The sequence below is a fragment of the Haliotis rufescens genome, unplaced genomic scaffold (genome assembly GCF_023055435.1).
Source record: "Haliotis rufescens isolate VD_foot unplaced genomic scaffold, xgHalRufe1.0.p SCAF_9, whole genome shotgun sequence".
NCBI lineage: Eukaryota > Metazoa > Mollusca > Gastropoda > Lepetellida > Haliotidae > Haliotis > Haliotis rufescens.
In genome coordinates, this window is record NW_025964383.1 from 27,958,612 (window position 1) to 27,985,963 (window position 27,352).

At 44.9% G+C, this 27,352-nt stretch overlaps 1 protein-coding gene across 3 annotated transcripts; it reads left to right on the top strand.

The window, feature by feature from the left end:
• Nucleotides 1-445: 445 nt before the first annotated feature.
• LOC124130292 (monocarboxylate transporter 14-like) lies at nucleotides 446-27,065 on the top strand. 3 transcript variants are annotated; one of them, XM_046493525.2, is made up of 9 exons: nucleotides 446-543; nucleotides 11,624-11,734; nucleotides 21,722-21,785; nucleotides 22,132-22,355; nucleotides 23,303-23,446; nucleotides 23,734-24,663; nucleotides 25,340-25,390; nucleotides 26,397-26,523; nucleotides 26,710-27,065. In XM_046493525.2, the coding sequence occupies exons 4-9, from the start codon at nucleotides 22,163-22,165 to the stop codon at nucleotides 26,738-26,740; spliced, it is 1,476 nt and encodes a 491-aa protein (XP_046349481.2). In that variant the 5' UTR covers nucleotides 446-543; nucleotides 11,624-11,734; nucleotides 21,722-21,785; nucleotides 22,132-22,162; the 3' UTR covers nucleotides 26,741-27,065. The 3 variants fall into 3 exon arrangements, with proteins under 3 accessions (XP_046349481.2, XP_046349490.2, XP_046349495.2); XM_046493534.2 differs by having other exon boundaries at nucleotides 11,624-11,724; XM_046493539.2 differs by lacking the exon at nucleotides 21,722-21,785 and having other exon boundaries at nucleotides 11,624-11,724.
• The last annotated feature ends 287 nt before the right edge of the window (nucleotides 27,066-27,352 follow it).

The window sequence follows — 27,352 nt, forward strand, 5'->3', positions numbered from 1 at the left end:
CGGTATGATATCCACAGGAATAGGTTTTAGTATCCCTGGCAAAATGTATTTAGATACACGTATATATAACGATCTGGCCATGCCTACACTGAAGTTGACTGAAGTTTTATCTTTATTCAGACATATACTGAGTCAAGTCAGAAAGAATGCGTGCATTGTCAGAAAGAAATGCAAACATGGGTCACTTCTAGTGTAACCATGCATAGAGTCCTAGTTAATTTTTGACATTAAACAATATATCACTTGGCTAACCACGGGTCCGGGTAGTCCTGTGGGTACCCGGGTCCTACTCAGTACCCACCTGACCCGAGCTACCCGTCCCGTCCAAGTCCAAGTACTATCTGCTTTGAAAAGACGAACAGCGGATGTATCGAAATCCTAGGAGGCTTGAATCAAGGCTATAACCACGCGGCACGATCAATACACGGTTTCTCAGAGGCACAAAATCCACATAACACCGGTCGACTGCAGCCGGAGTACAGTGGATCACTTGCGAGCTGCTTGTGGCTGGAATACGATAGTCCAGCAACCCTCACAATCTGGGTGAGTGTTGGTATATCTATGCGCCATTGTAACAATCAAACACTATATTTTCACTGGTGTTGATACTAATGATAGCAAGTAAAACAGTATGATTCGTGCCCCTAATATTTCTTGTGGGAAGCGTACATGCACAATACGACTGTTATTGATAAGCCTTATCTTACGGATGACTGAATACTGCGCGCGGGATGAGTAGATTCTGATACCAATCCAATTCAGCATCGTGTTATAAACATGTAATCAACTTCTTGTAGTCTTGGTGACGTCTTTGAATCTGCTCTCGTTTGAAAACAAGGGTCTGACACACGCGCGTTCCAGGAGTATTATTAGAACGGTGCATGCGTTGTTACCCGCCCGTGGAATCTGGTATTTTGAAACTGTGGTATAGTTTAATATCACACGTTTTACAAATTAGTTCGCATGTTAATCCGAAAATCTCGAAAGAAGGAGTTTGTATCATAAGGTTATATAATATTTTCCAAACCCAAACGCACAGAAAAAATACATAGAGTCTGAATACAAATTAATATTCGTATCAGCTTGTTATGAATATGGATGTGTATATGCGCTGCTGCAAAATGTTCTGTTGCCTTGGAAACGATACACTTGAAAATTGCATCTGACAATGTTTCGAGAGATATGTCCAAAGAGAATAATAAAATGTAGAAAATACGTTTTGTTAAAATAAAGCTTAAATGTTAGCAATTAATACACACATTTATAAGCAGACAGTTTTTCTATAGAAATATAACTCTGATCTTGTGTCACAACTTTATCCAATAAGAATCATCCTGTCATATTGTAAGTTATTATATTGTCGCACGGATGTCACACGGCTCCTCTTTAAGTGGCATTAACTCCGAAACGACACTGAGTATGACAATGTGTGGTTATGGGAGAGCAGATGTTACCAATTGAAAAGTACATTTGATATTATGTTTATGACCATGATTTCATGAATATGATATACTCAAGCAAAAACTGCCGCGCACATCCGCAGCGTATCAACACAATCCTGTATGTCGAGACACACTCCCAGCTTCCCATCGTACGGTGAGTGTAACCAGAGGTGGTTAAAGCGTTCGCTCGTCACGCCGAAGGCCCGGGTTCGATTCCCCACATGGGTACAATGTGTGAAGCCCATTTCTGGTGTCCCCTCGGCGGATAATCGATTGCTTCTTCTCTGGTGTTGATGTTTTATGTTTAAGATAGGTTAATTATCTTGCAGCAAAAAGGCAGTTATTGCTTTGCCATTTCAAAAACGTATTTGCGTTTTTTGAAAAAAATGTATATTTCCTCGAGGGTTCGAGCTTTTTATGGATGAGTCCACGAGACTCCATCTTGGAACTGAATTCGCAAGTATATATCTTATGTTCACCTGACTGTCACGTGACGCAACACAATCTGGCGGAAGTCGTACCTATTATAGTCTAATGTGAACCACAAAAGGGCTTTTCTCAAACACGCCCTTCGTACGAACTTCATGTAGCGGGATCTGGCGTTACATGATTACACGGACAACACGTAATGTCATAACTTCGTTGCTTTCCGAAGATATTATGTACAGGTAACGGATTAAGCCGAATTGACCCGAATGTTTAGTGTTTCGACTGATACAGTGTGCCGTTTGACGTTTACGTGCATACGGTTTAGTGGTCAGTGTTTTATATACATGAACAGGGCTCCATAATCACTTTCCTTCAGACCCTAACGAGGATGTAATCATGGACTTGTCTAGGTCGTAATTAAGCAAGTCTAAGTAATCTGTAGCGGTTTAATAGGATAAAGAAAATCAAGGTCATCAACGGCATAAGTGTTCCACTCAATCGTGTATATGTTGACAAGAACATATTTAGTTACTTGAAGGACGTTTAGTGTAGTGTGTGTTGCATGTAGGATAATGAAATCAACATTATGTGTATTTATCTTTAACATGGTTCGCTCGTCACGCCGAAGACCCGGGTTCGATTCCCGACATGGGTACAATGTGTGAAGCCCATTTCTTGTGTCCCCCGTGATGTTGCTGGAATATTGCTAAAAGCGGCGTAAAACCATACTCACTCACTCACTCACTCACTCACTCACTCACTTGAACATGGCTCAGGTTGCCATGAGGTGTACCGGACGCCCTGCTGGGTCCCCAGTCATCAAGCCGTCATGACTGTATAGCACCCTCGTGAGACTAAGGTCTCGTGACTTAAAACACCCTCGTGAGACTAAGGTCTCGTGACTTAAAACACCCTCGTGAGACTAAGGTCTCGTGACTTAAAACACCCTCGTGAGACTAAGGTCTCGTGACTTAAAACACCCTCGTGAGACTAAGGTCTCGTGACTTAAAACACCCTCGTGAGACTAAGGTCTCGTGACTTAAAACACCCTCGTGAGACTAAGGTCTCGTGACTAAAAACACCCTCGTGAGACTAAGGTCTCGTGACTAAAAACACCCTCGTGAGACTAAGGTCTCGTGACTTAAAACACCCTCGTGAGACTAAGGTCTCGTGACTAAAAACACCCTCGTGAGACTAAGGTCTCGTGACATAAAACACCCTCGTGAGACTAAGGTCTCGTGACTTAAAACACCCTCGTGAGACTAAGGTCTCGTGACTTAAAACACCCTCGTGAGACTAAGGTCTCGTGACATAAAACACCCTCGTGAGACTAAGGTCTCGTGACTTAAAACACCCTCGTGAGACTAAGGTCTCGTGACTTTATGGCGCTCTCGTGAGACTAAGGTTTGGTGACTTTATGGCGCACTCGTAAGACTGAGGTCTCGTGTTGTTGTGGCGCTCTCGTGAGACTAAGGTCTCGTGACTTTATGGCGCTCTCGTGAGACTAAGGTCTCATGACTTAAAACACACTCGTGAAACTAAGGTCTCAGGCTAGTTCGCCTTCCTGCGTCACTCCCTACATTAAGAACAGACACAGGTTTTGTTCGCAGATGTGGCCAAGTTTATTACTGATAAATATAACCCTGAAACAATTGTAAAACATTCATTAGACAAAACATAAATATACGCTTACTGTAATATCACATCATACATTTCATTAAATGTGACCATATACAAACTATTATAACTGCTGATAGATACACTTACATTAACTTTGCATCAACACTTATGTATATCATATCCCTACAGATCCTAGGCATACGAACAAGCTGTAAAATATCAGCAAGAGACTAACTTTTAGAAGGGAATCCCAAAGTCCTAGGATTAAAAAAACCGTTACTGGAGAGACTGGATACCAAAGATTCGAATGTACATGGCAAATGCCATTCGTTTGTTTGACTTACCAGAGCTCATCGACGACTTTTTTGCACACTTCCGTGTTACAAGATGGCTATTCGAGACGGGGCACGGGTGGCCCAGTCGTCTAAGGCGCCGCGATTCGCTGTGCACAGTTGCGTCCCTTGGGCACGCCAGAAACCTATGATTGTGGGTTCGAATCCCGGTTCGTATGTTTCTAGGTTTGTCAGCACCATACCCGTGCTCGTGGGTTTCACCGAAGTGGTAAACGTCTGAAACCTGCATCACTTCGGGCTTTCCTCCCACATTAAGCTGACACGCCGTGATATAACTGGAATACTGTTAAAGGCGGCGTTAAACCCAGCTCACTCACTCACACATGCTAAATCCTCAACATTGTTTTTATTTTCACCTGTCCTTCTGTATATAAACTTTTAACCACGTTGTTTATAAATAAATGTCACGTTTATGTTGGTGAGGCACAAATCAGGTTGTCAATTTCTAAAACCCTTTCATTATTTTTTCAACTTAGGGAATAGATAGAGTGACGTGTTATTGTTCTAAACAAGCACAGTGATCACATCTTACATCTTACATCTCTGTCTCTCTCTGTTTCTCTCCCTCTCTCTATGTCTGCCTGTCTGTCTCTCCCTTTCCCCCTCTCTCTGTCCGCCTGTCTGTCTCTCTGTGTCTGACTCTCCCTTTCCCTCTCTCTGTCTGCCTGTCTGTCTCTCTGCGTCTGCCTCTCCCTTTCCCTCTCTCTGTCCGCCTGTCTGTCTCTCTGTGTCTGTCTCTCCCTTTCCCTCTCTCTCTGTCTGCCTCTCTGTCTCTCCCTTTCCCCCCTCTCTGTCTGCCTGTCTGTCTCTCTGTCTGCCTGTCTGTCTCTCTGTGTCTGACTCTCCCTTTCCCTCTCTCTGTGTCTGCCTGTCTGTCTCTCTGTCTGCCTGTCTGTCTCTCTGTGTCTGACTCTCCCTTTCCCTCTCTCTCGGTCTGCCTGTCTGTCTCTCTGTCTGCCTGTCTGTCTCTCTGTGTCTGACTCTCCCTTTCCCTCTCTCTCTGTCTGCCTGTCTGTCTCTCTGTGTCTGACTCTCCCTTTCCCTCTCTCTGTCTGTCTGCCTGTCTGTGTCTGACTCTCCCTTTCCTTCTCTGTCCGTCTGCCTGTCTGTCTCTCTGTGTCTGACTCTCCCTTTCCCTCTCTCTCAGTCTGCCTGTCTGTCTCTCTGTGTCTGACTCTCCCTTTCCCTCTCTCTCTGTCTGTCCCTCTGTGTCTGACTCTCCCTTTCCCTCTCTCTCTGTCTGCCTGTCTGTCTCTCTGTGTCTGACTCTCCCTTTCCCTCTCTCTCTGTCTGCCTGTCTTTCTCTCTGCGTCTCCCTTTCCCTCTCTCTCTGTCTGCCTGTCTGTCTCTCTGTGTCTGTCTCTCCTTTTCCCTCTCTCTCTGTCTGCCTGTCTGTCTCTCTGTGTCTCCCTTTCCCTCTCTCTCTCTGTCTGCCTGTCTGTCTCTCTGTGTCTGACTCTCCCTTTCCCTCTCTCTCTGTCTGCCTGTCTGTCTCTCTGTGTCTGACTCTCCCTTTCCCTCTCTCTGTGTCTGCCTGTCTGTCTCTCTGTGTCTGACTCTCCCTTTCCCCCTCTCTGTGTCTGCCTGTCTGTCTCTCTGTGTCTCCCTTTCCCTCTCTCTGTGTCTGCCTGTCTGTCTCTCTGTGTCTGACTCTCCCTTTCCCTCTCTCTGTCTGCCTGTCTGTCTCTCTGTCTGACTCTACCTTTCCCTCTCTCTCTGTCTGCCTGTCTGTCTCTCTGTGTCTGACTCTCCCTTTCCCTCTCTCTCTGTCTGCCTGTCTGTCTCTCTGTGTCTCCCTTTCCCTCTCTCTCTGTCTGCCTGTCTGTCTCTCTGTGTCTGACTCTCCCTTTCCCTCTCTCTCTGTCTGTCTCTCTGTGTCTGACTCTCCCTTTCCCTCTCTCTGTGTCTGCCTGTCTGTCTCTCTGTGTCTCCCTTTCCCTTTCTCTCTGTCTGCCTGTCTGTCTCTCTGTGTCTCCCTTTCCCTCTCTCTCTGTCTGCCTGTCTGTCTCTGTCTGACTCTACCTTTCCCTCTCTCTGTGTCTGCCTGTCTGTCTCTCTCTGTCTGACTCTCCCTTTCCCTCTCTCTCTGTCTGCCTGTCTGTCTGCCTGTCTGTCTCTCCTTTTCCCTCTCTCTCTGTCTGCCTGTCTGTCTCTCTGTGTCTCCCTTTCCCTCTCTCTCTGTCTGCCTGTCTGTCTCTCTGTGTCTAACTCTCCCTTTCCCTCTCTCTGTCTGCCTGTCTGTCTCTCTGTCTGACTCTCCGTTTCCCTCTCTCTCTGTCTGCCTGTCTGTCTCTCTGTGTCTGACTCTCCTTTTCCCTCTCTCTCTGTCTGCCTGTCTGTCTCTCTGTCTGACTCTCCCTTTCCCTCTCTCTCTGTCTGCCTGTCTGTCTCTCTGTGTCTGACTCTCCTTTTCCCTCTCTCTCTGTCTGCCTGTCTGTCTGCCTGTCTGTCTCTCCTTTTCCCTCTCTCTCTGTCTGCCTGTCTGTCTCTCTGTGTCTCACTCTCCCTTACCCTCTGTCTGTCTGCCTGTCTGTCTCTCTGTGTCTGACTCTCCCTTTCCCTCTCTCTGTCTGTCTGTCTCTCTGTGTCTCCCTTTCCCTCTCTCTCTGTCTGGCTGTCTGTCTCTCTGTGTCTGACTCTCCTTTTCCCTCTCTCTCTGTCTGCCTGTCTGTCTCTCTGTGTCTGACTCTCCCTTTCCCTCTCTCTCTGTCTGCCTGTCTGTCTCTCTGTGTCTGACTCTCCCTTTCCCTCTCTCTGTCTGTCTCTCTGTGTCTCCCTTTCCCCCTCTCTCTGTCTGCCTGTCTGTCTCCCTGTGTCTGACTCTCCCTTTCCCTCTCTCTGTCTGTCTCTCTGTCTCCCTTTCCCTCTCTGTCTGTCTGCCTGTCTGTCTCTCCTTTTCCCTCTCTCTGTCTGCCTGTTTGTCTCTCTGTGTATCCCTTTCCCTCTCTCTCTGTCTGCCTGTCTGTCTCTCTGTGTCTGACTCTCCCTTTCCCTCTCTCCCTGTCTGTCTCTCTGACTCCCTTTCCCTCTCTCTCTGTCTGTCTCCCTTTCCCTCTCTGTCTGTCTGCCTGTCTGTCTCTCCTTTTCCCTCTCTCTGTCTGCCTGTCTGTCTCTCTGTGTATCCCTTTCCCTCTCTCTCTGTTTCCTGCCTGTCTCTCTGTGTCTGACTCTCCCTTTCCCTCTCTCTCTGTCTGCCTGTCTGTCTTTCTGTGTCTGGCTCTCCCTTTCCCTCTCTCTGTCTGCCTGTCTGCCTGTCTGTCTCTCCCTTTCCCCCTGTCTGTCTGCCTGTCTGTCTCTCTGTGTCTGACTCTCCCTTTCCCTCTCTCTCTGTCTGCCTGTCTGTCTCTCTGGGTCTTCCTCTTCCTTTCCCTCTCTGTCTGTCTGCCTGTCTGTCTCTCTTTGTCTGACTCTCCCTTTCCCTCTCTCTCTGTCTGTCTCTCTTTCTCCCTTTCCCTCTCTGTCTGTCTGCCTGTCTGTCTCTCTGTGTCTGACTCTCCCTTTCCCTCTCTCTCTGTCTGCCTGTCTGTCTCTCTGTGTCTGACTCTCCCTTTCCCTCTCTCTGTGTGTGCCTGTCTGTCTCTCTGTGTCTGTCTCTCCCTTTCCCCCTCTCTCTGTCTGCCTGTCTGTCTCTCTGTGTCTGACTCTCCCTTTCCTCCTCTCTCTGTCTGCCTGTCTGTCTCTCTGTGTCTGTCTCTCCCTTTCCCCCTCTCTCTGTCTGCCTGTCTGTGTCTGACTCTCCCTTTCCCCCTCTGTCTGTCTGCCTGTCTGTCTCTCTGTGTCTGACTCTCCCTTTCCCCCTCTCTCTGTCTGCCTGTCTGTCTCTCTGTGTCTGTCTCTCCCTTTCCCCTCTCTCTGTCTGCCTGTCTGTCTCTCTGTGTCTGACTCTCCCTTTCCCCCTCTCTCTGTCTGCCTGTCTGTGTCTGACTCTCCCTTTCCCCCTCTGTCTGTCTGCCTGTCTGTCTCTCTGTGTCTGACTCTCCCTTTCCCTCTCTCTCTGTCTGCCTGTCTGTCTCTCTGTGTCTGTCTCTCCCTTTCCCCTCTCTCTGTCCGCCTGTCTGTCTCTCTGTGTCTGACTCTCCCTTTTCCCCTCTCTCTGACTGCCTGTCTGTCTCTCTGTGTCTGTCTCTCCCTTTCCCCCTCTCTCTGTCTGCCTGTCTGTCTCTCTGTGTCTGACTCTCCCTTTCCCCCTCTCTGTCTGCCTGTCTGTCTCTCTCTGTCTGACTCTCCCTTTCCCTCTCTGTGTCTGTCTCTCTGTCTCCCTTTCCCCTCTCTCTGTCTGCCTGTCTGTCTCTCTGTGTCTGACTATCCCTTTCCCTCTCTCTCTCTGTCTCTCTGTGTCTCCCTTTCCCTCTCTCTCTTTCTGCCTGACTGTCTCTCTGTGTCTGACTCTCCCTTTCCCTCTCTCTCTGTCTGCCTGTCTGTCCCTCTGTGTCTGACTCTCCCTTTCCCTCTCTGTCTGTCTGCCTGTCTGTCTCTCTGTGTCTCCCTTTCCCTCTCTCTCTGTCTGCCTGTCTGTCTCTCTGTGTCTGACTCTCCCTTTCCCTCTCTCTGTCTGCCTGTCTGTCTCTCTGTGTCTGACTCTCCCTTTCCCTCTCTGTCTGTCTGCCTGTCTGTCTCTCTGTGTCTCCCTTTCCCTCTCTGTCTGTCTGCCTGTCTGTCTCTGTGTCTGACTCTCCCTTTCCCTCTCTGTCTGTCTGCCTGTCTGTCTCTCTGTGTCTCCCTTTCCCTCTCTCTCTGTCTGCCTGTCTGTCTCTCTGTGTCTCCCTTTCCCTCTCTGTCTGTCTGTCTGTCTCTGTGTCTGACTCTCCCTTTCCCTCTCTGTCTGTCTGCCTGTCTGTCTCTGTGTCTGACTCTCCCTTTCCCTCTCTGTCTGTCTGCCTGTCTGTCTCTCTGTGTCTCCCTTTCCCTCTCTCTCTGTCTGCCTGTCTGTCTCTCTGTGTCTGACTCTCCCTTTCCCTCTCTCTGTCTGCCTGTCTGTCTCTCTGTGTCTGACTCTCCCTTTCCCTCTCTGTCTGTCTGCCTGTCTGTCTCTCTGTGTCTGACTCTCCCTTTCCCTCTCTGTCTGTCTGCCTGTCTGTCTCTCTGTGTCTCCCTTTCCCTCTCTCTCTGTCTGCCTGTCTGTCTCTCTGTGTCTGACTCTCCCTTTCCCTCTCTCTGTCTGCCTGTCTGTCTCTCTGTGTCTGACTCTCCCTTTCCCTCTCTGTCTGCCTGTCTGTCTCTCTGTGTCTCCCTTTCCCTCTCTGTCTGTCTGCCTGTCTGTCTCTGTGTCTGACTCTCCCTTTCCCTCTCTGTCTGTCTGCCTGTCTGTCTCTCTGTGTCTCCCTTTCCCTCTCTCTCTGTCTGCCTGTCTGTCTCTCTGTGTCTCCCTTTCCCTCTCTGTCTGTCTGCCTGTCTGTCTCTGTGTCTGACTCTCCCTTTCCCTCTCTGTCTGTCTGCCTGTCTGTCTCTCTGTGTCTCCCTTTCCCTCTCTGTCTGTCTGCCTGTCTGTCTCTCTGTGTCTCCCTTTCCCTCTCTCTCTGTCTGCCTGTCTGTCCCTCTGTGTCTGACTCTCCCTTTCCCTCTCTGTCTGTCTGCCTGTCTGTCTCTCTGTGTCTCCCTTTCCCTCTCTCTCTGTCTGCCTGTCTGTCTCTCTGTGTCTGACTCTCCCTTTCCCTCTCTCTGTCTGCCTGTCTGTCTCTCTGTGTCTGACTCTCCCTTTCCCTCTCTGTCTGTCTGCCTGTCTGTCTCTCTGTGTCTCCCTTTCCCTCTCTGTCTGTCTGCCTGTCTGTCTCTGTGTCTGACTCTCCCTTTCCCTCTCTGTCTGTCTGCCTGTCTGTCTCTCTGTGTCTCCCTTTCCCTCTCTGTCTGTCTGTCTGTCTCTGTGTCTGACTCTCCCTTTCCCTCTCTGTCTGTCTGCCTGTCTGTCTCTGTGTCTGACTCTCCCTTTCCCTCTCTGTCTGTCTGCCTGTCTGTCTCTCTGTGTCTCCCTTTCCCTCTCTCTCTGTCTGCCTGTCTGTCTCTCTGTGTCTGACTCTCCCTTTCCCTCTCTCTGTCTGCCTGTCTGTCTCTCTGTGTCTGACTCTCCCTTTCCCTCTCTGTCTGTCTGCCTGTCTGTCTCTCTGTGTCTGACTCTCCCTTTCCCTCTCTGTCTGTCTGCCTGTCTGTCTCTCTGTGTCTCCCTTTCCCTCTCTCTCTGTCTGCCTGTCTGTCTCTCTGTGTCTGACTCTCCCTTTCCCTCTCTCTGTCTGCCTGTCTGTCTCTCTGTGTCTGACTCTCCCTTTCCCTCTCTGTCTGCCTGTCTGTCTCTCTGTGTCTCCCTTTCCCTCTCTGTCTGTCTGCCTGTCTGTCTCTGTGTCTGACTCTCCCTTTCCCTCTCTGTCTGTCTGCCTGTCTGTCTCTCTGTGTCTCCCTTTCCCTCTCTCTCTGTCTTGTCTGTCTCTCTGTGTCTGACTCTCCCTTTCCCTCTCTCTGTCTGCCTGTCTGTCTGTCTCTGTGTCTGACTCTCCCTTTCCCTCTCTGTCTGTCTGCCTGTCTGTCTCTCTGTGTCTCCCTTTCCCTCTCTGTCTGTCTGCCTGTCTGTCTCTCTGTGTCTCCCTTTCCCTCTCTCTCTGTCTGCCTGTCTGTCTCTCTGTGTCTGACTCTCCCTTTCCCTCTCTGTCTGTCTGCCTGTCTGTCTCTCTGTGTCTCCCTTTCCCTCTCTCTCTGTCTGCCTGTCTGTCTCTCTGTGTCTGACTCTCCCTTTCCCTCTCTCTGTCTGCCTGTCTGTCTCTCTGTGTCTGACTCTCCCTTTCCCTCTCTGTCTGTCTGCCTGTCTGTCTCTCTGTGTCTCCCTTTCCCTCTCTCTCTGTCTGCCTGTCTGTCTCTCTGTGTCTCCCTTTCCCTCTCTGTCTGTCTGTCTGTCTCTGTGTCTGACTCTCCCTTTCCCTCTCTGTCTGTCTGCCTGTCTGACTCTGTGTCTGACTCTCCCTTTCCCTCTCTGTCTGTCTGCCTGTCTGTCTCTCTGTGTCTCCCTTTCCCTCTCTCTCTGTCTGCCTGTCTGTCTCTCTGTGTCTGACTCTCCCTTTCCCTCTCTCTGTCTGCCTGTCTGTCTCTCTGTGTCTGACTCTCCCTTTCCCTCTCTGTCTGTCTGCCTGTCTGTCTCTCTGTGTCTGACTCTCCCTTTCCCTCTCTGTCTGTCTGCCTGTCTGTCTCTCTGTGTCTCCCTTTCCCTCTCTCTCTGTCTGCCTGTCTGTCTCTCTGTGTCTGACTCTCCCTTTCCCTCTCTCTGTCTGCCTGTCTGTCTCTCTGTGTCTGACTCTCCCTTTCCCTCTCTGTCTGTCTGCCTGTCTGTCTCTCTGTGTCTCCCTTTCCCTCTCTGTCTGTCTGCCTGTCTGTCTCTGTGTCTGACTCTCCCTTTCCCTCTCTGTCTGTCTGCCTGTCTGTCTCTCTGTGTCTCCCTTTCCCTCTCTCTCTGTCTGCCTGTCTGTCTCTCTGTGTCTGACTCTCCCTTTCCCTCTCTGTCTGTCTGCCTGTCTGTCTCTCTGTGTCTCCCTTTCCCTCTCTGTCTGTCTGTCTGTCTCTATCTCTCTCTCAACCACGCCAGGATTAGCTTGGACTACACCTCTCATTAAATTTTCCGCACGATATAATAGGGTATATATACCTTCCGAAATGATAACACATGCTAAACCTTGTCGCACTCTGAGTATTTGGATTTTGTTGACCCAAGGTCAAACATCGGAACATGACCCAAAACCTACATTTTCGACCTCACCAAATGACCCCAGCAATAGGCTGTTATACTGATAACATGATTTTCAGATGAAGCCCTGGGCACGACAGCAGCAGCTAGCCGGCTGACACACAGAACGTCCGTCCCACAACCACAGCCGAGACAGCAACGTTACCATCACCAGCCGCGGGTAAGTGCAGGTGCGTGTCTCCACTATAAAACAAGGTAGAGCCAGGACTAGCGTCGCGTGCATGCGTGTGGCGTGCTTGCGTTCAAATGCCTCACGCCCAAATTTTACATAAATGTTAATATTACTGCCCTTGACATGAAAAAGTCACGGGGGCGGTCGGGTAGCCTAGTGGTTAAAGCGTTCGCTCGTCACGTCGAAGACCCGGGTTCGATTCCCAACTTTGGTACAATGTGTGAAGCCCATTTCTGGTGTCCCCCGCAGTGATAATGCTGGAATATTGCTTAAGCGGCGTAAAACCATACTCACTCACTCACTCATGAGCACAGATCCACGCTTTCGGGATCAGGTGACATGCAATCAACCAAGGCACCGAGCCTGACCACCCGACCCACTTAGTCGTCTCTGTATTTGTCCTTTAATGTGTTGTTAATTTGTTTTAAATCGTACGGCTCCTCCGAGGGATTGAATTTCCCCATATTATTCCCCAGTGGACACAACACAATACCAGCATCAAGAGCTTAATCTAATCTGCCAAGTCGCTGGCGTAACCAACGAGGCTATACGTTGGTCGTGAAGCAGGTTCAAGTGTTATAGGAAAGGATTAATCGAGTTTGTGTAATTCGGTAACAGTATCATTGGAGATTTATATTAACTTTCTGCTGTAACAGCGACACATTGCGATATATTAGTTTGGAAACTTATTTAATGCATGGGATCCAATTAACCCTTTGAATAGAGTGTAACAGCTGTATGTAAAGGACACCAGCGTCGCTCACACTCCATTTTCAAACCGGGAAGATTTATCCGCCATTTGCATCCATACATATTACGAGCATAAAAGTTCCACGCCATATGTTATGACTCAGAAATGCATATAGGGGCGGTCGGGTAGCCTAGTGGTTTAAGCGTTCGCTCGTCACGTCGAAGACCCGGGTTCGATGTCCCCCGCCGTGATATTGCTGGAATATTGCTAAAAGCGGCGTAAAACCATACTCACTCACTCACTCAGAAATGCATAATTGTGAACGATTCTGAGGTAAGGAATTACATGTTTATGCAAGTCAGCGGGAGAAAATGTAGCTGTAATATACTCCACGGTGCTTTTGCGTGGCAGAATGAAAGACATAAGCTGCATAATTATATATACCACAAATAGGACAAGGCTAGCATGAAACAGAGATTCGACCACAGCCATCATCATGCAGACCCTGCACAATACAGAAACCGCCTCACGGGCACCTACAAGATGGACACTGTGTACAAGATATCTCATTGGGACTTACTAATTTGTGTGTACTTACATGGACTCAATCCAGGATATATATTGTGTGACTGTTTATAAGTGCAACCAGGTATGTTTGATCAAAGACAGTATCTTAATGCCCAAATGAGTCTTTCCAAAAATATTTTTTGTATATGTGCAATATACTCCAAATTGCATCTTTAGTCAAGCTAGATCTTTGAAGTTATTGTGCAGGGAATCTTTGAAATGTCTTAAGGCCACGCCAGACATATAGATACAGCTAGGGCCCAGAGTCAAATTTAAAGCTAGACTCGTAATTTCAAAAATCTAGACAACAAAATTTGTCATTTGTTACAAGTTGTTACAAGTTATTAATGTGCACATTTTGGTACAAAATGGAATGTATTGTCTAGGACTTTGAATTCAGATTAGGGCTACTCTTGGGTAAGCCACCCCAACACATATGTGTATTATATGTCAGTATTAAGTAATTAACAGCAAAGCAGTATTAAGGATCTCAGAGTTTTGATTTTTGGAATTAAGGATTATTATTTTTCTGGGGCATAGCACCCACAATATATGGGCAAGTTCCGTCAAAGACACGGGAAGAGCACCCATTGTACTTAAAAGGGCAAACGTACCCACAAGTACCATTTGAGTCGCGCGGTGAAGTTAGACTCGCTTCAAATTTCTTTATGCGAAATAGTTGCTGAGATGTTTAATTTGTACTTTTAATGACATTACTCATTATCATTGTCATTATCGGTACTGAGTCGCACCGCCAAGCCAGACTTCTGAATTCAAAGAAACTTCAGTGATATATTTATTGAATCTGCGCAAAGTGGTATTTACCTGGTAGTGAAATAGAATATTACAAATATCACTTGGTTAGTTTTAAACTGTCACTAAATAAAACTGGCTAGATGATCACTTCAATATATACATTTGGTACACAGGGATTTCAACGATAACATGAACACATCTAACTGATTATGTTCACATTTGCACTGTTGTTTCCGTTGGTGTAAAAGTTCAACCACATCAATTTGGACTCATGTAAGCTTGTGGTCCAAGCTTCACGGAACGGAGGGAAGTTGTCATAGCGACCGATTTACGACAACAATTGTCTGAATAAACATTTAATTCCAAGGCTAATTGGAGAAATGACATCTATATGCCTTGAAACACTTAATTGACGTTATTTACAAGATGCTAATCCCAATTGCTAATCCCCAGTGTATTGTATATCGACTGTCTGCCATCATGAACGAAATATGCAAGTATGTCATTGATGAAGTACTGTTGTTTATATTTATGACTTACTAAATGTCAGGTGACCTTGGCTATATAAGCCTTGGTCAAGAGATGAAAATGAAGGAGAGAGAGAGAGAGAGAGAGAGAGAGAGAGAGAGAGAGAGAGAGAGAGAGAGAGAGAGAGAGAGCTACAGAGAGATAGAGAGACAGACAGACAGAGTCTTACCCTTAGCCTAGCTAGGGTTATGCTGGGTGCTCCGGGGCACCAAGACAACACCCACTACCACTATGTACTGATCTGGCACATATAGTCTTTTGTATGTATATATCTACATGTATAAAGTAAAACTGTATATACCGCAAGCCATCGTCTCCAAGTTGTCACTTCCTACTGAGAACCATACGCCGACCCATTTGCATATACGAGTATAAGGTCATAATTTCCTCAAAACATATTTGTTGGAATAGTTGCCACATGATTGTATTCTAAATATCAAATCTATTACGAAAAGGTGTTATTTGAAACAATGACATTACAACCAATTGCATTACCAAACTCATGCTCATTACCAGTTACGTCAATCAATCAATTACTGTAAACATTTGATCACCTACCATTCTTATTTCATCAACTTTGGTATGTACATGATGAACGTTTTTTTTAAGGTGTGTTGGAGAAAGTTTAAAAGTGATTGGTACTCTCTATATTTTTGCACAAGTATTTTCAAAACACTGACGGTTCGAACCATGATGTTTGTTTGTTTGTATGTTGTTTAACGCCGCACTCAGCAATATTCCAGCTATATGACGGCGGTCTGTAAATATTCGAGTCTGGACCAGACAATCCAGTGATTGATATCATGAGCATCGATCTATGCAATTGGGATACGATGACATGCATCAACCAAGCCAGCGAGCCTGACCACCCGATCGCGTTAGTCGCCTTTTACGACAGGCATAATCGCCTCTCACTACAAGCATGGGTTGCTGAAGACCTTTTGTACCCCATATCTTCATGGGTGACCATGATGTAAATATACCCTCACGCAAAAGAAACGCAAGTGTTTTAAGCTAAATAGGTAACAAACACGGAACCATAAATTGATACGTGTTTTAGCATGTAGTGAAGCCTGATGGTGTTATCAATATTTTTGGTTGCATTTTGGAAGCCGCGAGGGAAAACACAACATAAAAAACGAATCGCCAAAAACGCACCTTTTTAATGAATATGTGGGTGTCATGCACCCATGTAGTGAAGCCTGATGGTGTTATCAATATTTTTGGTTGCATTTTGGAAGCCGCGAGGGAAAACACAACATAAAAAACGAATCGCAAAAAACGCACCTTTTTAATGAATATGTGGGTATTATGCACCCATTTCTCGCGAAATCGAAAATGCACGAACTGTCACGAACTGTAGTGGGTATAAAACTGTGGCCGATTACTGGACCTACCACTCCTTGGTCGACAATGCCACGCTTAACTCAAATTCAGAGAAACCAGGCTATCGGACGTTTGGAAGCTGGAGAGTCTGTCCAAGATGTTGCCCGTCATTTCCACGTTACATAACCACAATTTACCGTCTCCTGCATCGATACAATGCTAAACAGACCACAGATGACCTTCCTCGGAGCGGTCGTCCTAGGGTCACCACACCTCGACAAGATCGGCAGATTACCCGTCAACACCAGCGACATCCGTTCCTAACTGCAAGTGAACGTGCAGACCATAGGAACACATAATCGACACATTAGCCGGGACACTGTGATCCGACGTCTCCGTTCCAACAACCTCAGATGTCGCCGACCAGCACGTTGTCCTGTTCTTCAACCACGGCATCGACTAGCACGACTTCAGTGTGCACAAGGGGCGGTCGGGTAGCCTAGTGGTTAAAGCGTTCGCTCGTCACCCCGGTTCGATTCCCGACATGGGTACAATGTGTGAAGCCCATTTCTGGTGTCCCCCGCCGTGATATTGCTGACGTAAAACCATACTCACTCACTCACTCAATCATTCAGTGGGCACAGGGTCATCACAATTGGCGTCATCGTGAGTGGAGGCGTGTCATCTTCTCTGACGAAAGTCGCTTTTGTGTCTCTCATGCAGACGGAAGAGTCATAATTTGGCGGCGTCGAGGTGGTCGTTTCGCTGACAGAAACGTTGTGGAAAGGGAACCATGGGGTGGACCTAGCGTCATGATATGGGCAGGGATTGGACTTAATGCGAGACTTGGACCCATGTGCTTTCTGAATGTTGGTCAAGGTCGGGGACACGGCGTCACTGCTCAGCGGTATATCGATCAAGTGATCAGACCCCACGTTGTTCCATTTTTTGCACAACATCAACAACACATTTTCCAGCAGGACAACGCTCGTCCCCATGTTGCCAGAGCTACCTTGACCTTTCTGCAACAACACAAGATCCGTGTTCTACCGTGGCAAGCCCTCAGCCCTTATCTGAACCCCATCGAACACTTGTGGGATGAGGTTCAAAGGCGTCTGCACAATGTACTCCCAGTCCCTACAACTGCCGATGAACTACGCACAGCTGCTCTGGATGTGTGCAGGAGGATCCCTAGGGCCTACACAAATCGTCTGCTCAACTCAATGTACAGGAGATGTGTGGCAGTGATCAATGCTAATGATGGTCACACCAGGTATTGACTGACATTTGGGGTATTGACCCGAAACTGTGTAAGCCCTTAACATTTGAAAAAAACAATTATGTCATCTGCCTTTAATCCATTAAACTGTCTTCAGTCAAATTTTTGTCAATCTTACCCTATTAGTATTTCTTGTCTTTACTGTTGAAAATAAATAGCATGCATAGTGCATACTCGACTTGCGTTTCTTTTGCGTGTGAGTATACAAATAGGAACGTTTGTCCATTCGGATCAATCTATATTTGGAGCACCTGTGACTGGGCCTGACCTGAATAGCATCCAAGGCCATGAGCGTACAGATTATCGAGGTCAATAAACACGGTACTGACGCCGGAATATGATAGCTGTCAGGGCTACGGCTGTGCACTGATTTCCAGAGTTGTCAGAGTTAGTTCCCCTTATGATGAGAGCCAGACAAGAGAACACAGTTGCCTATTTGAGCTACGATAAACTGGTAGTTGATGATTCTATTTTTGTTCTGGGAGACGACGACACAAAAATCAGACAAGTGGTACAGCGTAGGAACGTGACATCAGTTACGAAATCGCATACAAGATCATCACCCAATCCTACTGAGAGGTGAGGTGAGGTGAAAGTGGGTTTAACGTCGCGTCCAAGATTATTGCACTTATATAGCGACGTGCATGCACCTGTATGTGTGTGTGTGGCTGCTTGTACTAGTCCGGACTGATGCCGATTTATAGTGCTAGCTCACTGAGATACCATGCCGCAGTTTAACATGAATACCCCACTCAGACACAGTATACTGACTCCGAGCCGACCAGTCCTTGTTTTAGCCCCTTAATGCCGAGCGCCAGACAGGGTAACAACAAGTACAATCTTTTAACGTCTTTTTGTATGACGCGGCCCGGGATCGAACCCTGGACCTTCCGCTCTCCGGGCGGACGCTCTACCATAAGACCACGGAGGCGGTCCCTACTGAGACATCATCGACGTCTGCTGCTGGGTCATCATCATCATCATCGTGTACATCTGCTGGTATTAATGGCAAATAGGATGGTGGTCGGGGCCTCAACGACACTCGTGAAAATAACACTGATACTACACTTAATATACTGAATATATGTTCCTGGAACATCCAAGGACTAAACTCCAAAATTGAGTTTGGTGACTTTATTTCATTCTGCTGGGATCTTGATATATTCTGTTTTGTTGAAACAATGTGTACAGGTTCTTGTGATGTATTAACGAAAGTATTCAGTAACTATGATAATTATGTTTGTGATCCAGAACGTCTCTCTGACCGTGGAAGGTTATCTTGTGGAATTCCAGTTTGCATTAAACACTGTTTGGCAGTATCTTTCGAGAGAGTTTACTCCAATTGGGAAAATGTTATCTTTTTCAGGATTGTGAATGCTGATAGTCTAATGCACGTTTTCATTGCCTTTGTCTATATTCATCCTGAATCATCTCCGTTCTACAATAAGTGTGCAGAAAATGGTACAGATAGATTGGAAAATCAGTTAGTACATATCAAACATGATTATGATGAGTCCTGTAAATTCATCTCATGTGGTGATTTTAATGGAAGAACGAGGTGTGACCGGGATTTTATCCTTGATGATGATGTGAAGTATTCACCAATTGATCCACACTATGTTAGAGATAATTTTTCAGTTACAAGAAGTGTTCGTGACTACAAAACAAATAACTATTGTAGAGCTTTAGTGGACAATTGTAAATGGCAGAGCCCCATTGGATATCCCGAGTAACTTCACATTTGTGTCACATACAGGATGTAGTACTGTAGACTATTTCATAGCTTCCAGTGATCTTTTCCCAAATGTCATTGATATGTCAGTTATCCAATGTAATATACAATCAAGTCATGGAATCACCAGAAACCACAGATGGTATAGTGGAGACTGTTCCTAGATATATTCCACCAGGTGAAAACTTGGGGTCAATCAAGTCATGGAATCACCAGAAACCACAGATGGTATAGTGGAGACTGTTCCTAGATATATTCCACCAGGTGAAAACTTGGGGTCAATCAAGTCATGGAATCACCAGAAACCACAGATGGTATAGTGGAGACTGTTCCTAGATATATTCCACCAGTTGAAAACTTGGGGTCATACTTACAATGGCTTCGGAATACTACAAGTCAGATTATATATGAACAATTCTCAGTGATATTAGATGAAAACGTTAACAAAGCCGTTGACTAACTATCTGAAATTATGATTGATACTGCTCTAAATGGAGGAGCTTATGATACAGCATCTGAGCAAACAAAAAGATCACAACCTCCTTGGTTGATGATGACTGTGTCCAATTCAAATCTGAGAAATAAAGACTACTGAACAAGTTCAGAAAATATAACTGTGCAAAAAATGTATTGAAACATGTTCTGTGAAAAAAAGATGAAAATCTATAATATGAAAACGAGTGATGAGATAAATGCAGCAGCAAAGGACGAAGGCTGTAAGAGATTCTGGGATACACTTAAACGTGCCCTACAAAACAAGAACTCTAGTAATACAATATCATCTGACGTTTGGGCATCCTATTTTAAAAACTTATTGAACCCTGCAACTGCAGAAGATTGTTCTGAATTTGATCATTCGGTTTCCCAAATCCTTGATAACCATTCTTGTGAAAATTGTAGTATTTATTTCATTAATGATTTATCAGACGAATTCACATCAAACGAGATACAAGAAGCCATTTCCAATCTTAAACCGGCAAAGCACCTGGAGAGGACGGATTATCTCCAGAGTTGTTTTAAGGGTGAGGGACCTTATCTCATTCCCTTTTTGAAATAACTATATAACAAAGTATTAGATACTGGTATTTTCCCTTCTTCGTGGAACTTATCCCGTTATACAACTCTGGAAAAAAAGGCGGACCCAAGTAATTACAGATCAAGTTATTCACTTTTGTGTTAGAAAAAAGGATGAGAACATGGATCGAAATTAATGATTTTATATCGCAATCTCAAGCTGGTTTTCGCTCTAACCATTCTACCATAGATAATGAGTACATTTTAGTCATTGTGCTCGAAATATATATGCAAATCGAAGGGCCGGATTTACTGTGCTTTCGTTGATTTTGAGAATAGACAAAAGTTATTGTATTTACTTGTAATCTAGGGTTGTCATGGGAAAATGTTTAATGTTCTGCAAAGTATGTATACAGCAGTAAAAGCATGTATAATGACTGACAAGGGTAAAACAAACTTTTTTTCAACGTCCAGATGTGTAAGATAGGAATGGATTTCGAATCCTGTTTTGTTTATTTCTTTATCAATGAACTTGTTATTAAAAATCATAAACAATATAATTATGGTCTATTTGTGCATCAAGATATTGTTGATATTATGATGCTATTGTTTGCTGATGATAGTGTAATGTTTTCATTTGCAGTAAGCGGTTTACAAAAAAACAATTAAATGTATTACAATCATTTTGTTTGAAACTGGACTGGACTGGACTGGAGGTAAATTAAAATAAAACAAACATAATTGTCTTTAGAAATGGTGATAAAGTTGACAAAAAGGAAAAGTGGACTTATGGAAATGCTTCGGTCAAGGTTAAAACTTACTATAAATATTTGGGTATCATGTTTTCTTTTAAATTAATGTGGTCAGTAGCATGTAAACAACTTGCTATTCTAGCTTCAAAAGCATGTGTGTCTGTGTATAAATTGTTTAAACAAAATAGGTATATATCAATTTCAACAGCATGCAATATTTTTTATTGTAGAAATGCACCTGTATTACTATATGGTTCGGAAATATGAGAAACAAAATATAAAGCTGCCATCGAAAAAGTACATACCTCATACTTCAAACGTGTTTTGGTTATTGGTAAATATGCCTCAAATAAAACAATTCTTGGTGAAACTGGACGCTGCAATATGTTTGTGCATAGCCAAGTAAGAGTAGTTAAATACTGGATAAAGTTACCAAGAATGGAAGAATGCATCTATCCTCTTCAATGTTATAAATTGTTAAAGCAGTTGGATGATAAAGATAAACATAACTGGAAATCTGAAGTAAGAAATCTATTATTTACATGTGCTTTTTCTTTTGTGTGGATTGCACAGGAAATTGGTAACATTCAAGTGTTTATGGGAATATTTAAGCAGCAAGTGAAATATATTTGCACAAAACTGGTACGAAACTGTTTCATCTTCGCGTTATCTAAGCAATTATAGTAAACTAAAGTCACATCTTCAACAGGAAATGTATTTATCTGTCTTACCAGACAATCCATTAATAAGATCGGTTTGTAAATTTAGAATCTCATTACATAATTTCAATGTAAATATGTGTCGTAAATCGAAAGATATTGATGCTGTTAACAGTGTTTGTACCAATTGTGACAGAGGTGAAATTGAAGATGAATTCCATGCCTTATTTAAGCGTAACAAGTATTCCAAGTTAAGATCTACATATCTTCCTTTCTTGAATAATGACTATAAATCTGAAATGTTAATGATAAGGAATGTTATCAACTCAGAAAATAAACATGTTTTCTTTTCAGTGGCTACTTATATAAAGCATGTTGTTACTATCAGATTCAAGAAGATGTAATTTCTATATATGTGAGTTAGTATCAGTTGTACAGACCATATGGCCATAATACTGAATAAACCTGTATGTCTGTCTGTGTCTGTCTGTCTGTGTCTGTCTGTCTGTCTGTCCAATTAACCCATGCATAGTGCAGTCCCAGGTGAACTCAGCAGTAAAATTATCAAACTGCTGAGGTAAACTTACCAAAAGGCTGCGGTAAAAAACATCCCACATTTCTCACTCAAAAAATAATACAAACTCATTTTTATCTTTACTAATTTCAATCTCTTGTATTTAGACATTTCAGGTTTGGTTTAGCATGTCAACTTTTGGTCGTCATAATACCACAAGAACTTTTTAAGGTGAGAATTATTTATTTCAAATTCCGTTTTATTGTAGCATTCATATTTTGTATGTTTCATTTGCATGTTAAATGTTAGGGCATCATTGGAATGCAAGAAGCGAAAATAAAGCTTGAAACTAATGACAAATTGTATTGATTGATAAAAAATGTCAAATTCCGCGATTTTCCTGCAATTCTGCGTTGAATCACATTTTCTGTAATTCTTTCCGCGATCTTGGAATCGCAGTAGTCGTCTAGTATCTTGAACTTGACGTTAAACCCCATCCCGCCTCACTCCACCTCGACGAAAGCCCGAGTATTGGTGTACAGTGAACTTTGGTGCTTAGGGTGCATCCTATTTTCAGACGTGACGTTCAGATCGACGCCGTTGACGTCATGACGAAGAAGGACGTAGACGAAGGCTGGGCGTGGGTGGTCCTGGTGGCGTCCTATATGAACGGATTCCTGCTGTCGGGAGTGTGTTACATGGGAGGGATGTTCCAGGTCGTTCTGTTGGAGCACTTCAAGCAGAGCGTGGGTCTCACAGCCTGGGTCACGTCAGTGTACGCTTCACTCATGTTGTTTGCAGGTGAGTCTACTGGAGTGTCTTCACAATTCACCAATGTATATATGTGTGTCTTTATGACTGACATAAAGCTGCAGTTATCATTTCCCTACATTTATTCATTCTTTATTGTCCTCTGGGCTTTTTTAACTACTGGGGTCTACATTTGTGACTCACTGGAAAACTGGGGGCACGGATGGCCCAGTCGCCGTGCAGAGTTGCATCCCTTGGGCACGACAGAAACCTATGATTGTGGGTTCGAAGTGGTAAACGTCTGAGACCTGCATCACTTCGGGCTTTCCTCCAACATTAACATATAACTGTAATGTTGTTAAAAGTGGCGTTAAACCCAACTCACTCACTCATTGGAAAACTGCTTTTGTTTGTCACAAACCTGTCCATATGTAAACGTTATTTAAAGGAAACTTCGTTTACGATTCCAAATCAAGAACAAAAAGCCCGTAGTTCATTAACGCAACCTGCCGATCCCCCGAAGTATCGCTCGATTTTCTTTTTCAACAATGTTCGTCCTTTCTGTACATGCATGACGACCGAATACGTATACTTTGAATAAGTATTCAAGATCAAACTCGAAAACCAGAAGCGGTTTTTGAAAACATCCACGAACGACGTAAAAGCTAATTATTCGACAGAATATGTACCGCTGTATTTAGCAGTAGTGCATCCATATTCACAGCCGTGAACACAAAGAATAGCCTTTTGGGGGACATGAACCCAGGTCTTCGGTCTGGCGAGCCAAAGCTTTAGCCACTTAGCAATCCAAGCTTCTTCAAATATTAATCATGGACATAAATCATTATCTACTGCAATAGGTGTGACCTTGGATGTAGGGAATCTTCGGTATTGTTTCATATGTATATTATTCAAGATGGCCGATGTCCAACTTCGGTTTATCAATTCCTTATGTGCTGTTATTGTTATTGTTCACTGATGACCGTGTTTACTTCCAGGTCCTCTAGCGAGTGTCATCACTTCCTACTTCGACTGCCGGACGTCCGTGATGCTCGGCGGTCTGCTGCTCGCGGGGGGTTTGGCCGGAAGTAGTTTTGCAACATCCTTGAGCTCCCTATTCGTGTCCTTTGGTATTATTGCAGGTGATTATTTAAGGCATTTCTTGACCACCTATTAAACTGCATACCCCCATTTCCAATCAAAGTTGTTGCCATGGAAAGATGTTTTTTTCCGAAAATCCCAAACTATTAAAAGGCACCAGTTCACCAGACCTATCCTTGTGCCAACTTAGGTGAAGGGATATTGTACGGGTTTTAATATCTGTTCGGGAAACGACATCTTGCACGGACGAATGAACGGACAGAGGGTGTTCATTGTAATCATTGTTTGATGGACATAATCCAACATGATGCTTTTTATTTCCCAACAGGTCTTGGGTTAGGTTTAAGTTACACGCCCTCTATCGTCATTGTCAGCTACTACTTTGAAAAGAAACGGACGCTTGTGACGAGTGTAGCCCTTTCAGCCGCCGGCACTGGACTCTTGATCGCGCCATTACTGTTCCGATATCTACTGGACAACTATGCATGGCAACAATGTATGGTCATATTGGCCGGAATCTGTGTTCATGTCACGCTTTTCGGGGCCCTTATGTTTCCGATACACGAAAGAAAGGATGGCCGGGTTTTCTCAAAGTGCCGGAAACAGAGGCCAAAGGATCTGCCAGAAGATCTCGCATCGAGCCAGCTGCTCAATGGAGCTGTAGATAATGACATTAATCATTCCAGGATTACGTCATATGAGACTGATAAGTATGGAAGTATAATTCTTAAAGACGACTTTGAAGCAACTGAGAATGGATTGTTTACCGAGGGAAATCGGACTTCAGAAAGTCAGTTGGATATATTCAAGAATGTGGCTTTTGTTGTGTTTTGTGTGAATCAGATAATGGTGAACGCAGCATGTGGCGTGTTCAACATCCACTTGCCGGCTTTCTGTGAATCCTACGGTACCAGTGCTCAGCGGGTTTCCTGGGTCCTCTCGGTTAACGGCCCAGCCAACATTGTGTCGCGAATCCTGCTGGGGGCGTTTGCACACGCCAGCGAGAGGGATGTGTGGGTCCTATATTATGGAGTTCTGTTGACTTCCGGTACAATATTCTGTTTAATGCCGCTCTTTGCGAAGACATACCTCACTCAACTGATAGCTGTTATTCTCATAGGAACATATCTTGGGGGTTCGTATTCTCTCCCACCGGTCCTGACAATAGAATGTGTGGGTCTGAAGAAGCTTGCGTCAGCGTTTGGTGTAACCATGATCTGCGCTGGGTCTGGGTGGCTGGTGGCGCCGCCTATAGCAGGTACGACCATTACACTATATCACAATATTTACTGAATAATATAGAACACGTTTTAGTTGTTAGTTATAAGGGGCAGTCGGGTAGCCTAGTGGTTAAAGCGTTCGCTGACCAACTCCGTGGTCTAGTGGTAGAGCGTCCGCCCGGAGAGCGGAAGGTCCGGGGTTCCATCCCAGGCCGCGTCATACCAAAAGACGTTAAAAGATTGTACTTGTTGTTACCGTGTCTGGCGCTCGGCATTAAGGGGCTAAAACAAGGACTGGTCGGATCGGATTAGTCCGGACTAGTACAAGCAGCCACACAAACACACACACGTACATGCACGTCGCTATATAAGTGCAATAATCTTGGACGCGACGTGTAACCCCATTTCACCTCACCTAAAGCCTTCGCTCGTCACGCCGAAGACCCGGGTTCGATTCCCGACATGGGTACAATGTGTGAAGCCCATTTCTGGTGTCCCCCGCCGTGATATTGCTGGAATATTGCTAAAAGCGGCGTTAAACCATACTCACTCACTAGTTCATAAGAATAATGCCCATCGACCATAATTTCGCTGATCTGTGTTGTGAATGTGTCTATATTGTTTACATGTGATATTCTAAAGTTAAATCTCCCCCAGAAGATTTAGCACGAAGTATACTCACGACGATTTCAAAACAACACGTGTCTATTTCAGGGTGGTTTGTCGACTTAACAGGCTCATACGACTACAGTATGTATCTAGCAGGTGAGACATCGCACAGTGTACACAGATAGTGTACACTTACCTTGAAATGTCGGTTTCATATCATGTTGATTACTTAACACACATAACCGCGTTGAGAATTGTTTTCAGCAACTCTACTTGTAGTAAGAGGCAACTGACGAGATCGGCTGGTCAGGCTCGCTGACTTGGTTGAAGCATGCCATCCTATCCCATTTGCTCAAGATGCTCAATGGATTGTGTGGTCCAGATTCGATTATTTACAAACCAACGTCATATAGCTGGAATATTTGCTGAGTGCGCCGTTAAAGAACAGACGAACAAACATTGTATATCACCAAGTCCACGCAGCAATACGGGATACTACATCTGAATACACAATTGGTGTCTTTCTGCACTCATTAATATTAACAGTATAGTTAAAGTAGTTTCAGACACGGGAACGGAAAAAAACATATTTTATTCATTTAAAAAAGAGTGCAATCAATGATGGTGTGTGGGCATTAGTGTTCGCGATACTCTGCAATTAAATGCAATGGATATATTTTAGAGTGAGTGAGTGAGTTGGGTTTAACGCCGCTTTTTACAGTATTCCAGTTATATCGCGGCGTGTCAGCTTAATCTGGGAGGAAAGCCCGAAGTGATGCAGGTCTTAGACGTGAAACCCACGAGCACGGGTATGGTGCTGACAAACCTAGAAACATAATTGGGGCGAACCGGGATTCGAACCCACAAACATTGGTTTCTGGCGTGCCCAAAGGGACGCAACTCTGCACAGCGAATCGCGGCGCCTTAGACGACTGGGCAACCCGTGCCCCCGGATATATTTTAGATACTGGTATACAAGATGAATGTTGTTCTCCAAACTAATGTTTAATGTGTTCGTAAACACCCGGTGTCATCGCCGATTTTCAGTGATCATTCATAGACTTTTGGACCTCTGTTTTGCCTTTAACGCCCAAAGACGTTTATTCCGCGGATACTCCTGATTGGCCATTCTCTGGCGTTGACGTTTCATGTTCCTTTCAAGGTGTCTTGATGTTCCTGTCTGTTCTTCTGGGGTTGGTGGTGCCACAACTGATCAAGTCTGAGAACCAGTACCATATTCAGAGAGACCACTCAGTTGTCATTGAGGATGCGGAGAAAAATGATGAAGGGTAAATTTGTATCATCAACATTTTCTTACGGGAGTCAGATTTTACACATTTCTATCAATTGGTTCGTAACAAAATATTTATGATGTAATAAGGAAAATGAATATTAGTAGTAACAATTCTTGTTATTGTATGACCAAATCTGGATTACGTTTAATGGAGATAAAACGTCTTTCCGTTGTATTTCAGTACTGAGATGCATACAAGGGATGGAGTTTGATTACTACCTTCACCCGCCTTCATCTCCTGTACTTGTGAGTGTGCTACACGTGCACGGCTCATAATTTCTAGAGGACAAAATATTTCAAGGTTATAATACAAAGGTCTGGTGCCTGAAACATTGATGACTCCAAGTCCTTTTGACCATGGAAAATAGTCGACTTATCTGTGGTAAGGAGTGCCGGCATTAGTCTGGTGGAGATGAAGATGACGTTACGTGGTATTAACGATGTATCGACACGTGAAGATCACGTGAAGATCCGGGGTAGAATAGGTCTTCAGCAACCCATGCTTGTCGTAAAAGGCGACAATGCGAGTCGTAAGAGGCGACTCACGGGATCGGGTGGTCAGGCTCGCTGACTTGGTTGATACAATTGCGTGGATCGATGATCATGATGTCAATGACTGGATTGCCTGGTCCGGACTCGATTATTTTACAGACCGCCGTCATATAGCTGGAATATTGCTGATTGCGGCTGAGTCACGGTTGGTTCAGTCGTCTAAGGCGCCAGAAATCTATGATTGTGGGTTCGAATCCCGGTTCGCCCCGGTTATGTTTCTAGGTTTGTCAGAATGCCACAAGCAGAACCATGAATATCCTACTTCACTTTTC

Excerpts from the sequence above, each read along its gene's own strand:
- LOC124130292 (XM_046493525.2), top strand. The coding sequence starts at position 22,163 with ATGACGAAGAAGGACGTAGACGAAGGCTGGGCGTGGGTGGTCCTGGTG. Across the intron at positions 24,664-25,339 it reads GGTGGCGCCGCCTATAGCAG|GGTGGTTTGTCGACTTAACA; the intron begins GTACGACCATTA and ends TGTCTATTTCAG. Across the intron at positions 26,524-26,709 it reads GCGGAGAAAAATGATGAAGG|TACTGAGATGCATACAAGGG; the intron begins GTAAATTTGTAT and ends GTTGTATTTCAG.